Raw genomic sequence first — 11,923 nt, forward strand, 5'->3', positions numbered from 1 at the left:
TATTACTGTGTCTCTCCTCTGACAGAGATCTGCTGGTATAACTGACACTGTTTGGCCTGACATGAGTTTGAACCGGGGACCTATAGTGCAATAACTATGAGCCTCTAAAGTGTGAATTAAAGCATTGGGTCTTAGTTAGCTACCATTGCTGACTCATTCAACTCTCACATTATCCAACCACTCAGTGGGATGGTGCTGTGGGTGTGAGTTATGTTGGCAGAAGGTGTGGAAGAAAAACGAATCACTAATGATACATGAAAATTGCTCTGTTTAGAAATAGGGTTCGGGTAGCTGAGCTCTCTCACTCCTGTTGCTCTGCTCCCTCTTCACAGCTGGTAGCACTAGCCTCTTGGTCCCCAGGCGTTGCCTTATCACTGTTGGAGAGAGAGCCTTCTCCTTTGCAGCACTGGGGTCAGGCGCTGCCATGGTCTCCCTTACTGCCTCTCTCCCCGGGCACCGCTTGCTTACCCCTCGTACTTTTGGTCCCTGGAATAGTGCGATGGGGTTAAAGGGCAACCCCAGGACCTGCCCCCAATCTCTGGTGTAAGGGCACAGGGCGGGATGTGGGAGCAAGGAGGAGACCGAGCCGTGTTGTAGAATGGAATGGTGCCCTGTCACTGCCACACTCCCTCCTGGCTCCCACAGCAGCGCAGGCTCCCAGCCGACTCACCTGGCCAAAAAAAAGGAGAGGGTGTGGGGGGAGGAGGGCGCCCATTACCATCTTGCTGCAGTTACACTAACTGCCGCTCTAGCAACGAGCGCTCGATCTCTATGACCCCGCCGGTCTGCTTCTCTAGCCCTGGAGATTCTATGGTGACCCGGACGCCAATTCCGCTTCCGTTTTCTCCCCAAACTTCCGCTGTCCTGACCCAAGCGGCAAGCGCCCAGTGAGAGGCTAGTAACTCAGCGGGGCTGGCCGAGGCTCTGGCTGGGAGAGTCCATTCGGGGGCGGGGGGACGGAACAGAACTATCGTGCCTCGAGGCCGGTTCCCGGGCGGAGACGGGAGTGAGTGTGTGAGGCGCCGGGACCCCCTACGCGCTTCGGCATGGCGGCGGCTTCGCTTCAGCCCAAGAAGATCGTGGCGCCCACTGTGGCGCAGATCAACGCGGAGTTCGTGACCCAGGTGAGGGGCGGGAGGGGCCGGGGTGGGGAATATCTGAGCGTCATGGCGAGGGGTAGCACCGGCCACGGGGGGTGGGAGCCCTGCGCTGCCAGGCCCGTTAGCTGCCCTGGGCTCTCCCGGGCCAGTTCATTCAGAGGCTAGTGATTAACGGCCCCCCTCGGGCGGCTGGGGGTTTGGGCCTTGGAGACGTTTGTCCCGGTGTAAGCGCGGGTCAGCCCCTTGGCCTTGCAGTGTTTGATCCCGCTGAGCTCCTGGCTTTAGGGGCCTCTGTAGGCAGCGCGTTGCTCTGGTTTATGGAGCAAGGTGTGTACAGCGCCTGGGCAGTTCGACACCGTGTCTGTCCGTGCTTCCCTCGCACGCTTGTGTGGCCTGTCTCCTTTCGCACTCTCCCTCCACTCACCTGCAGTCCCCGCTACCAACTGGCAGCCTTGGCTGACCCGGTCTAAGTGCAGGAGGTTCAGTGGTTTAATGGAGGGTTGGCCTGGGTTTCTTTAATTACATGATCTGAGTTGTCAGTAAGCAGACTCAACATGGTAGCTTTGTCTCACAGTTGGGTCACGTTTGGAAGGTTATCGTTACAACCACGAGGGCTAAAATCTCATTCTTCTTTAAGTGGAAGTATTACAGCTAAAAAGCACCCCTTGCAACTGCACCTGAAATAGTCACGCTGCACAGCAGACTCTGGACCCTTCCCCAGCCTTAATCCCACAGGTCCCCCTACCCAACAAAGAAGCACACGGCCTGTGAAGAAAACGACAGCAAGTACAGATGAGGAATTCAAAGCACTGACTGCTTACTCACAGCCAGTTATGCGGAAGGCAGAAAGCTGAGGACTGTTCATGTCTCCTAAGAAGGATTTTCAGGCTGCTCAGGTCCACCTCTGCCAATTGCTTCTCCGGCAAGGGCTCCTGGACAATTCCTCTGCAAGAGCAGCTGCAAAAGCCAAGCATGAGCTGTCACTATACAAAGCTCTATTGATGCATGAAATCTTACCCTCATCCCTGCCTCTGTCTCCCATCCCATCTATATCAACCCCACTCAATGAATAGAGACTGAGTGAACACAGTCAGTCACCGTTTCACTATCGTGCCCACTGCCCTGCATGATTTTTGTCCCTTGCTGCTTCTTTGTGGCTCCCGAGACCTAGCCTGTGGGGATGCACACCTAGCATGCCTGCCCAAGTTCTGTGAAGGGAGACGGCACGGGAAGAGGCAATGTCAGAGGCTATGTCTATGTTACAAGTCCTTACAACCGCAGCACTGTAGCTGTGCCACTGTGGTGTAGATGCTTACTACAGCGACAGAAGGGGTTTTTCCATCTCTGTAGTAAATCCACCCCCTGGAAAGGCAGAATTCTTCCATTGACCCAGTGGTGTCTATACTGGGACTTAGGTCAGCTTAACTACGTCTTTCAGGGGTGTGAATGTCTTCATGCCCCTGAACGACATACTTAGATCAATCTAAGTTTTAGTTGCAGTTTTTGACTCAGCAGATGTTCATGAAACTTGTAGAGCAAGCTCTCTATTTATTGTAGGGGAGTGGATTTTTTAAGTTGTCATTGTATGGTAGTATTGAAATATACTGCTGTACAACAGGAAGGTCTCTGCCAAGCGAGTAATAGGTCCTCTGACCTGAGGGACTTTATAAGAAAACAATTTGTAATGGTACAGAATAACCAGAACATCATAACTGTGGCTGAAGGTTCAGTGTAATTGGAATGTATCATGAAACAGGTGGGTTTTAAGCAGTTTTATGTGAACTCCTGTTCTTCTCTGTCCAATGCATCCTCCTCTCTTTCATTCAGAATGAAACTTCCTCAGAGATGACCATGGAGCCTGTGGCAGCATATCTCATTAACCTTGCAGGAGATGGGGAGTAGTGAGGAGGTGCTAGGCCTTTAACAGAAGTCCCATGGCCCTTTCTGAATGTCCTGAAACCTCTGAAATTTCTCAGGAGGTCTTAGAATATCTGCTTGGGTGGAGGCCTATGACCAATGCATACTGTGTGGGGAGCCCACCTGCCCTTCCTGTTGCACCATCAAGATGATTTAGGAGAAACATGCTCCGGAGCTCTCAAACTCCGGAGTTTTTCATCAAACTTGAACCTTCCCACATCATCTACAGAGCGGTGCATGACTTAGCATCTTTTTATTAGGTGTATCTATCTGTTAGATTAAATTTAGCTAGCATATGGAATAAAAACATTTTGGTTCACTATAAAATAGACAGACTAGTTACAGATGGTTGTGTATTTGTCCATATGTTTAATGAAAAACTTTTTTTCCCCCTTACAGTTGGCAAATAAGTACTGGGCTCCACATGTGAAGAAAAAATTACCTTTTGATTCAAAGGTAAAAACTTGGGTTATTACTTGCATTGATATTAACAGGATGTAATAGAGTGAAGGACGTTTGAAAAATTCTTGGCTAGTAGTATGTAAGATTGTCGTCCCCAGTCCTCCCTCCAGCCCGTGGAACTCATCACCGAAGTAGAGTTTCTCTATACAAGAAAACAGAAAACCCAGTTTTAGGTGTTAGGCAACCAATGTTGATATTCTAAATTTTGTTGGTATTGTCTTGAAAATTTCCCAAAACAACCTAGTTAACTTTTTATCATGCTAATCTTTCTGATTTTTATTGATAAATACACTTGCATGTTAATAAGGCCCCAATCTTGCAAATGCACATGCTTAACTTTATGTAGGACTAGGAAGTAGTAGTAGTAAACCCATTTATTCATATCTGAATGCTGGGACGACATAGTAGAAGTTTCTGAAGACTTATTGATCCCTTGCTAACTTTACATGCTCAGCAGATGACCTACCTATGATCTGTCGCACATCAGCTAATCCTCTCCTCACTGGTCGTCCCCCACTCTGATGACTTCCTACCGTTTCTTCCATGATAATTTTCTCAAGGTTATTTCCAGCTCTTCACCTGATGCGATCAAAGTACATAAGTCAGCTTCTGTCCAATAATATTTCTAACATAAGAGTCCTTGGTCTTTTCCATCCAGGAGATGGACAAGAGTCTTTGCCTTCACCATGTTGAAGGGCTGCAGTTTTCTTCTTGTCAGCAACATTAGTTCCTTATGTAGGACTACTTGTGTATAAAGTTAAGTACACATGTTTTCAGGATCAGGCATAATAGAGCATCCAAAACTATTCCTGGGGGATTTATATGCCAAAAAAATAAAAATGCTGTGCATGATATTTTAAAGGTCTGCAAAATTCTGCATATTTTATTTGTCGGAATAACAATATAATCATGTTCCTGCTATCAGCCACGGGTGGCTGGGGCTGTCAGTGGGTGGGAGAAATCACAAATTCTGTGGGGGGGAGTAAAATCTGTGGGGAACATCAATTCTGCGCAAATTTTGTGTTACACAGTGGTGCAGAATCCAAACCCAACTTTGGTTCTGTGTACCCAACAGCAACAGGTGAGTCAGTGGATCTAATTACAATAGATTCCACTATAACATGTCTGGGGCTTTAGTTAAGATCTTGTCTGCACTGTAAATAAATCGAAACTGAGCTGTAATTAGCTCATCTACCTGTTATAATTGTATAGTAGATGACTCCTTAATGTTCTGGGTCTTTTGATGCATCAGATCATCTTTGTGGTGATAGCATAGACTAAGAGGAAGGATTGTCCAGTGCTTAGGGCACTGGCCTAGGATGTGGGAGACATGGGTTCAATTCCCTGCTGTGCCATAGACTTCCAAGTTACTTAGCCTCTGTGCTTCAGTTCCCTATCCATAAAATGCCTCCCTATTTCACAACAATAGGGGATAAATGTTGTGGGGATAAATGCATTAAAAGATTGTGAAACTTTGAGATCCACCAATGAAAAGCATTATATAAGGAATCAGTGTTATCAATATTATTATTATTATTTTATTACTAGTGTTATACAAGTAAATTTAGGAATATGTGATCAGGAGACCTAATATTTTAGATTCTCTTTGTAAACTTTACTAGCATCTTCTGACATGTACGGAAGCAGCAGGTCTGTGAAACTGCTTGCTTGACACTGGCAGTATGTCTACACTGCAGTTATACACCTTCAACTGGCCCGTGTCAGCTGACTTGGTCTCGCAGTTCTCAGTCTACAGGGCTGTAAAATTTTGGTGTAGATGTATGGTCCTCCCAGCTCACAGGGTCCCAGAGCTCAGGGTCCAGCCCGAGCCTGAATATCTACACCGCAGTTTTATAGCCCGGTAGCCCAAACCCTGCGAGCCCGAGTCAGCTGACATGGGCCAGCTGCAGGTGTTTAATTGCAGTGTAGATAGATCCTGGCTGTCTTCATGTAAACATGATCAGTATAATCTTAAATACTTGAAATATAAAAGTTTCCACAGAGAAGGAACAAACGTGTCATGTTGGCAACCAGTGACATTTATAGGGACTGTCATGTTTCAGAGGGCCGTTTGCACCTCTGACCCATTCTTTTCACTCCCAGAGTGCATCACCCTTACAGGTGTCTTACTTTCACCTGTCTTGGGGTGGAATACTATGATCCTACCAATCATAGACCATGATAGGATAGCACCCTATGCACCAACCGTGCTTGCTCAGCCGTGACCGGTGACCCAAAACAAAGCATAAAAATAAAAAAGGATTTTAACACAGTACAAAGCCTATGCACATATCAGTTTTACCTAAAGGGTTATGTAGGCCTAACTTATCCTGGACCCTCTTTGTCTATGGGGACTGAGGTTCAATCTCCTCCCCAGCAGTCTGTCTCACTCTTCACCTTACCATCTGCCCTGTTCCTGTCTGTCTTTAAAACTTTGAGGCTTTTGATCTCCCCACAATCTTTACAGGGCTGTGACATTCCTGTAGAAATGTGTTTAACAAGACCAGTTGTGGGATCTGGCCATTGCATCACAGCAGATGGCTCTAGCACTGTCAATCCAGTGTTTATGGAGATGGGCTTATGAAGCTATTGTCTCTCTTTCTGCCTATGTGCAACTATCCTCTTTTTGAATTAATTCCTTATAAACAACACAGTAACGAAGGCAAACAGATGGAATATATAATATTTATGAAATATTACAGGCAGCTCCCATGTGCTTTGCAAGGACAGCCCTAACACTCAATTCTTGGCTTAAAGGAAGCAAAAATAATGAAAAATATAGTGTGTGGTTGCTGGATGAAGTTCTGTAGTGATGGTGTCATCTAGCATACAAGTCATGGGCCCAGATTTTCAAAAGTTTCTAGTGGTTTTGGATACCTCTTTTTGTGTGTGTGTTTGCCCAACTTGAAAGATCTTAAAGGGGTCTGAATTTCTGAGGGCAGTTGTGCAATACTTACTGAACTTAAATTGGCTACCCAGAATTACTAGTTAGTTTCAAAATTGGGTTTAGTCAGCAGTGCCAAAGACTTCCTGTGAGACCTTACCCACCTTTGTAGAGCTCTTTAAGATCTGTGGAGGAAAAGTGCAATAAGGATGCAAGGTAGTATTGATATAATTGAGGACTCCCCAAATATTATTAAACACAGAGCATCTAGTTAATGGCAATTCTGATTTCAGAAACCTTAATGTCTAGAATATGAAAATGAATCCAACCGAAAGTATGAATTCTTAATTAATATAATTTTTAATGTATCATTTGCAATAGGTTATTGAAGATGTGTATACAAAAGAAATTGTCAAATCAAGGTCAGTACAATGTTGCTCCTTTATTATTTAGGATATGTTGAAGACGTATTCATGCTGATTTAAGGTACTTTAATAATATGAAAGTTAGAAAATGAATGAAAAGTGTAGTAATGGCTGTTGGTTGACTTATGTGATTTCAGAGATTAAATGTAAGCTTTCTTTATGGCTAGAACTATGATCTAACTATGGTCTGATATAGTGAATAAATCATTCTCTGAATTCCGTTCTCTGTTCCCTTTATGTGATTTGTTGTAGCCTAAGGTGGTCTTTGTAGTGATCGTTAATTTTAGCATTCCCCCAGTTCCCAGTCAATGGGGAGATGAATCTTTCCTTCCTAACCTCTGTGATCTCCCTGCAGTTTATTCCTCTTTGAGATGTGTAAAGGAGCTGACAGCTAGGGAGACCTCCTCTTCTGGTCGTTGTCTTATTCATGTCTTTTCCCTAGTTTACTAATAACAGTTTGCTAAAAAGAATATTTCACATGCACAAACAATTGAACATACTCTAATGAGCCTTAATATTAAATAGAGAAGAGGATGAGGCAAAGCATTGTGTAAGGTTAAAAACAACATTCCATGACTGTATCCAGAGGAGAGGGAGCAGCAACTGATATCCTTGAAGGTTCATGGAATTCGTATAAGTTAACATCCCTGGAAGCAAATTCAGGATCTAGAGATATGATTTTAAAATCTGGGACATCAGAGTTTGATTTACAGTTGCTTTATTTTTAATCCTCTTTACCTATAAAGTAACCAAAATAATTTGGGTTAAAAATTACCATTTGTAGATTTTTATTACAGTGAATTCATGTGGGATTCTTTCAAAATCTAATCTGTTGCCTTTGAAGAATAGGTACTGAAGTTAATTTGGGATCCATTTAGCTGTCATTTCAAGGCAATGTCTGAAAGAAGTTGCACAGAAGTTTTAGAAGAAGAGTACAACTTTTATTTACAAATCATGAAGTAAAGGAAAAGTTTTACACTTTTTCTGAGTCATTGTCTATACTGAAGATAAGCATGAGAGTTTTTCTTTTCTGTTTCACTTTTGTCCTTTTTTCCTTTTTAGGTTTGCCATTAGAAAGATAATGCTTCTTGAATTCAGGTAAGTTTTGGAGTGAAATAAAAATTAACTCTCTATGATAACCAGTGAAACTAAAGGTCAGACGCAGGAGCTTGCAAGGTAGTACACTTCGTCCATCTACACTTGCTAAAGCTCAGAATGAGACAAATAGGAAAATTTAGTGCAGAAAACTGGATATGATGTGGGATAACACTTTTTAGAAGGTCTTGTTTCATGACCCTGAATTTGTAATGTAAATAAATATAGAGCAATGAAAAGGAGTACCAATTAAGCAGAGAGTAGTGATAAATTGTGGACACCTCTTACAGGCCCTGATTCAAAGCCCATGGAAGTCAGTGGGAGTCTTTGGATCAGGCACATAATTAATGTGCAACATTTGTGAGGTATGCTGCATTTTAAGGACAGTAGTATGACTTGTTCACTTGTCAGATGAAGGAAATCTGATATTTAGAAATGATTAAGAAAAAGTCTGCTTTATTGTTTTAAAGTTTCACTGTAATGGATAAAACACAAAAAAAGAAAATGTATGAAATGCCAACATTAATTGTAAATTAATATTTGATTTCGCTTTGATTTCTCTAGCTCACCTACTGGGGAGGTAGCATGAGCTGGCACTTGGCCAGGACTAAACTGTCCCTTCGCCTCTGTGAAACACAAGCTTTTTATCCCTTTTTCTGCTGGCAAGAGATGAAGGGAAGGAGTGTGATATACAAATGGGCCCATTTATTAGAAATGTAGGATAAGCTTAGAAACAAAATGTTCATTTTTTAAATGTTGGCATTTTCTCCCGTTTCCTCCCTTTTGTATTTGAAAAGATATGAGGACAACATCAAATACAATTCTGGTTTTGATGAGGGCGATTAAGTAGCTGCTTACTTCATTTCCAGTTGGCATTGATACCCTTCTAAAGAAATCAGTAAAAGCTGTCTTATCCAGCATGTTGGGGTAATGGGGGGTGCCAGTAAATGAAAAATGCCGGTTAACTAAGAGGGAGGGCATTTTGGTGTGGGTGGAGGTGTGGGGCTGGGGTTGGGGGGTGGGCTCTGGGAGGGAGTTTGGGTGCAGGAGTGGGTTCGGGGTGCCGGATCCAGGAGGAGCTCACCTCGGGTGGCTCCCCACAAGCGGCGACCTGTCCTGGCCGCTCTTAGGCAGAGGCGGGTCAGGCAGCTCTGCGCGCTGTCCCTGCCAGAGTGCTGGCTCCGCAGCTCCCATTGGCCAGGTACCGTGGCCAATGGGAGCTGCAGGGGCAGCGCCTGCAGGAAGAGGTAGTGTGCAGAGCCACCTGCTGCACCTCTGCCTAGGAGCAGCCAGGACGGGATTCGGCCCCATGGTGAGTGCCCCCTGGATCTGGCACTCCAAGCCCCATCCTGTACCCCAACCGCCTGCTCCGATCCCCCTCCTGCACTCCGAACTCCGCATGGCCATTCCTCCACCTAGGAGCAGCAGGGGCATGTCGCCGCTTCCGTGGAGCCATGCAGAGTGAGGTAGGAAGCCTGTCTGCCTCGTGCCAACTGGACTATAAACCAGACTTTCAATGAAGATTAGAAATGCCGGTTTATAGAGCTTTCCGGTTAGTATAGGGCTGGATAATCCAGCTTTTTCTGTAGTATGTACTGTTTTAATCTTTCCAATAAGCCCCCATTCTTTAAGTTGTATTAGAGGTTCTTTGTGCTGATACTCCCCACTATTTCCCTAAACCCTGTGTCTTTTCTGTCTCTCCCCATCTCCCTATCAGAGCCTCAGTCTTTTCCATCTTCATATACACATTTCATGTTTCCCTATCCTTGAGTCCCCATCAGCTACCATTCTACCAGTTGAGGATGACTGGGCAAGCACATTTGCAAGAACCAGAGAATCTTCAAAGAGCGCAGAAGTGTCTCTGAGTGATGTGAGGCTTTTTCTTCACCTATTGGGGCTGACCACTCTCCATACTCTGGGCCCAATTGTGCAAACTGTCCATATGTGCAACTCCCAACAAATTATACATAGAGGGCTAATCCTGCAAACCCTCCATCTTTAGAATGGCCACGTGCCACTCCATTTCTGCACTGTATTGTGGTGCACCAACCTTGTCCTTAGAATGCAAGTCCCTTTGGGCAGAGAAGTTACTGCTAAGGCATTGCTCTCCTCTTGTGCAGCACTATATACCCTTTTGATATAAAATGTATTTATTTTTTTTCTATAAAATTGTTGGGATAGTTCATCTAATATCCATGGGTAACCTGAAGTTTGTTGTCAGATGGATAAGTGTTTATGAAATATTTGTAATGTTTGGGAAGCAAATTAATAACAATAGCAAATTAAATAGCAGCATTCCTTTATTCAAACTGTAGTACTTCAAGGCTTGCTTATTTTTGATAAAGGGCTTTAGTTTACCTCTCAATTATAAGCAAGGTATGTGAAACTTCAGACCACACTCTAACATATTAGTTGGAGGTTTTTTAATTGTAAAGAAATTGCTTAATTTGATGTCATAGATTGTAAAAAGCGGGAATTACTGAGAACACTAGTTCTTGTTTACTTTACAGTGGTTTATTTTATTTGTGTAATTTTTGTAACTATTAGTGACTTTGTTTATTTAAGTACTTACTCTGGGCTCATATCGTATCCTCTCAAAGAAAAGCCTGTGGAAACTTCCCAGATATTCTGTCTTCCTCCATTTGGTTCAGCATGCAGAATTTCCTTATATGCTCCCCTCAGGAGTGAAAGATTTAGGGAAATTGGAGGTTGCCTGTTTTGTAGCACCAAATCATGGCTCCCATCAAGAGTGGAGGCCTATTTTGTCAGAAGTGACCTTGATTCATCTCTTTTGACTGACCTCTATTTTTAAAGTTGTTTCCCATGTAGAGGGCTTTAGCTTATCAGTTGAAGAAAAAGCCTCCCAGCTAAGACATTACAAGAAAACTGAACATGCCCTTACTTCCCCAATATAGTTCCTCTGAGTCCAGTTGTCATACAAACCACAGATGGATTGCAGTCTTTGAAAGGGGCTGGGGGCAAGTAAGGCCAAATCTTGGGACTAAGGAGACTTGATTACTGTTCCTGACTCAGCCATTGATATTCTTTCTGACCTTGGGGAAAATCATTTAACTGTTCTGTTGTTTTCCCATCTGTAAAAGTAATATAATTATACTTACCTGTTTCACAGGGGGCATTGTGAGGCTAAATCCATTAATGTTTGTGTGTGGTGCTCAGGCATTCTGGTTTTGGGTAGAACTGCTGTAAATAAATAAAAATGAGCTCATGGAGCTTTTGTGGGCTCTGCAGTTGCAAAGGCAAATTAGGATTTTGGGTTTTATTCAGTCTAATGTGTTAATTTCTTTAGATTGCTTGCCCTGTGGAACTACACCATTTTGTTGCCTTTGTAGACCACTTCTATGTATAATCTTTGCTTAGTCATTTTCTGTTATCAAGTTAAAATATATATATTAATAATCCTTTCATAAAGTGTGGTGTTATGCCATAGAGCTTTCTCTCATGAGAGAAAGCTGGCATTTGTATCTGAGTACTAGAGGAAGCATCTGAAGTGTGTGTCATATGAAGAGAATAACTCAATTTACTGCTACTGGAAAATCAACATGAAATAATGTCCAGGCTTATGATATTCTGCTGTGACCACCTAGTACACGTAAAATCTCTTTAATCAACAGTCTTCCAAGTGAGTAATTCATCTCTCTCCATATACTGTGCCTATCCAGTAAGTTTTGCTGCAATGACCTAGATTAGATTTAACTTCAGGAACTACTCACAGATTGTAAAGATTGATTATAAAAAAAAATCTGTAGATAATTATGCTTTTTTCAGATAAGTGACAGATTAGGTGGGTGGTGGAAACTAATGAGAAATTCTTTCTCTTCACAGCCAGTACCTTGAAAATTACCTGTGGATGAATTACTCTCCAGAGGTGTCCAGTAAGGCCTATTTAATGTCAATCTGCTGTATGGTGAATGAGAAGTTCAGAGAAAATGTACCTGCGTGGGAGGTAACCAATTTCAGTTACAGCTAGCATTGACTTTGATCCACAAGTTGCAGCTTTCACACTGTGCCCACTTAAAGTG

The 11,923-nt window shown here is 43.3% G+C and overlaps 1 protein-coding gene across 2 annotated transcripts in view; it reads left to right on the top strand.

Moving 5' to 3' along the window:
• Positions 1-853: 853 nt before the first annotated feature.
• AQR (aquarius intron-binding spliceosomal factor) overlaps positions 854-11,923 on the top strand; it is a 106,386-nt gene continuing 95,316 nt past the window's right edge. For both annotated transcript variants that reach the window (XM_084631724.1, XM_084631723.1), the window contains exons 1-5: positions 854-1,124; positions 3,417-3,473; positions 6,745-6,785; positions 7,851-7,886; positions 11,727-11,847. In XM_084631724.1, coding sequence (XP_084487850.1) covers positions 1,047-1,124; positions 3,417-3,473; positions 6,745-6,785; positions 7,851-7,886; positions 11,727-11,847 — 333 coding nt within the window. In that variant the 5' untranslated portion in view covers positions 854-1,046. The remainder of the gene's footprint in view (positions 1,125-3,416; positions 3,474-6,744; positions 6,786-7,850; positions 7,887-11,726; positions 11,848-11,923) is intronic.

The sequence above is a fragment of the Lepidochelys olivacea genome (genome assembly GCF_965140295.1).
Source record: "Lepidochelys olivacea isolate rLepOli2 genome assembly, chromosome: 6".
Lineage (NCBI taxonomy): Eukaryota > Metazoa > Chordata > Testudines > Cheloniidae > Lepidochelys > Lepidochelys olivacea.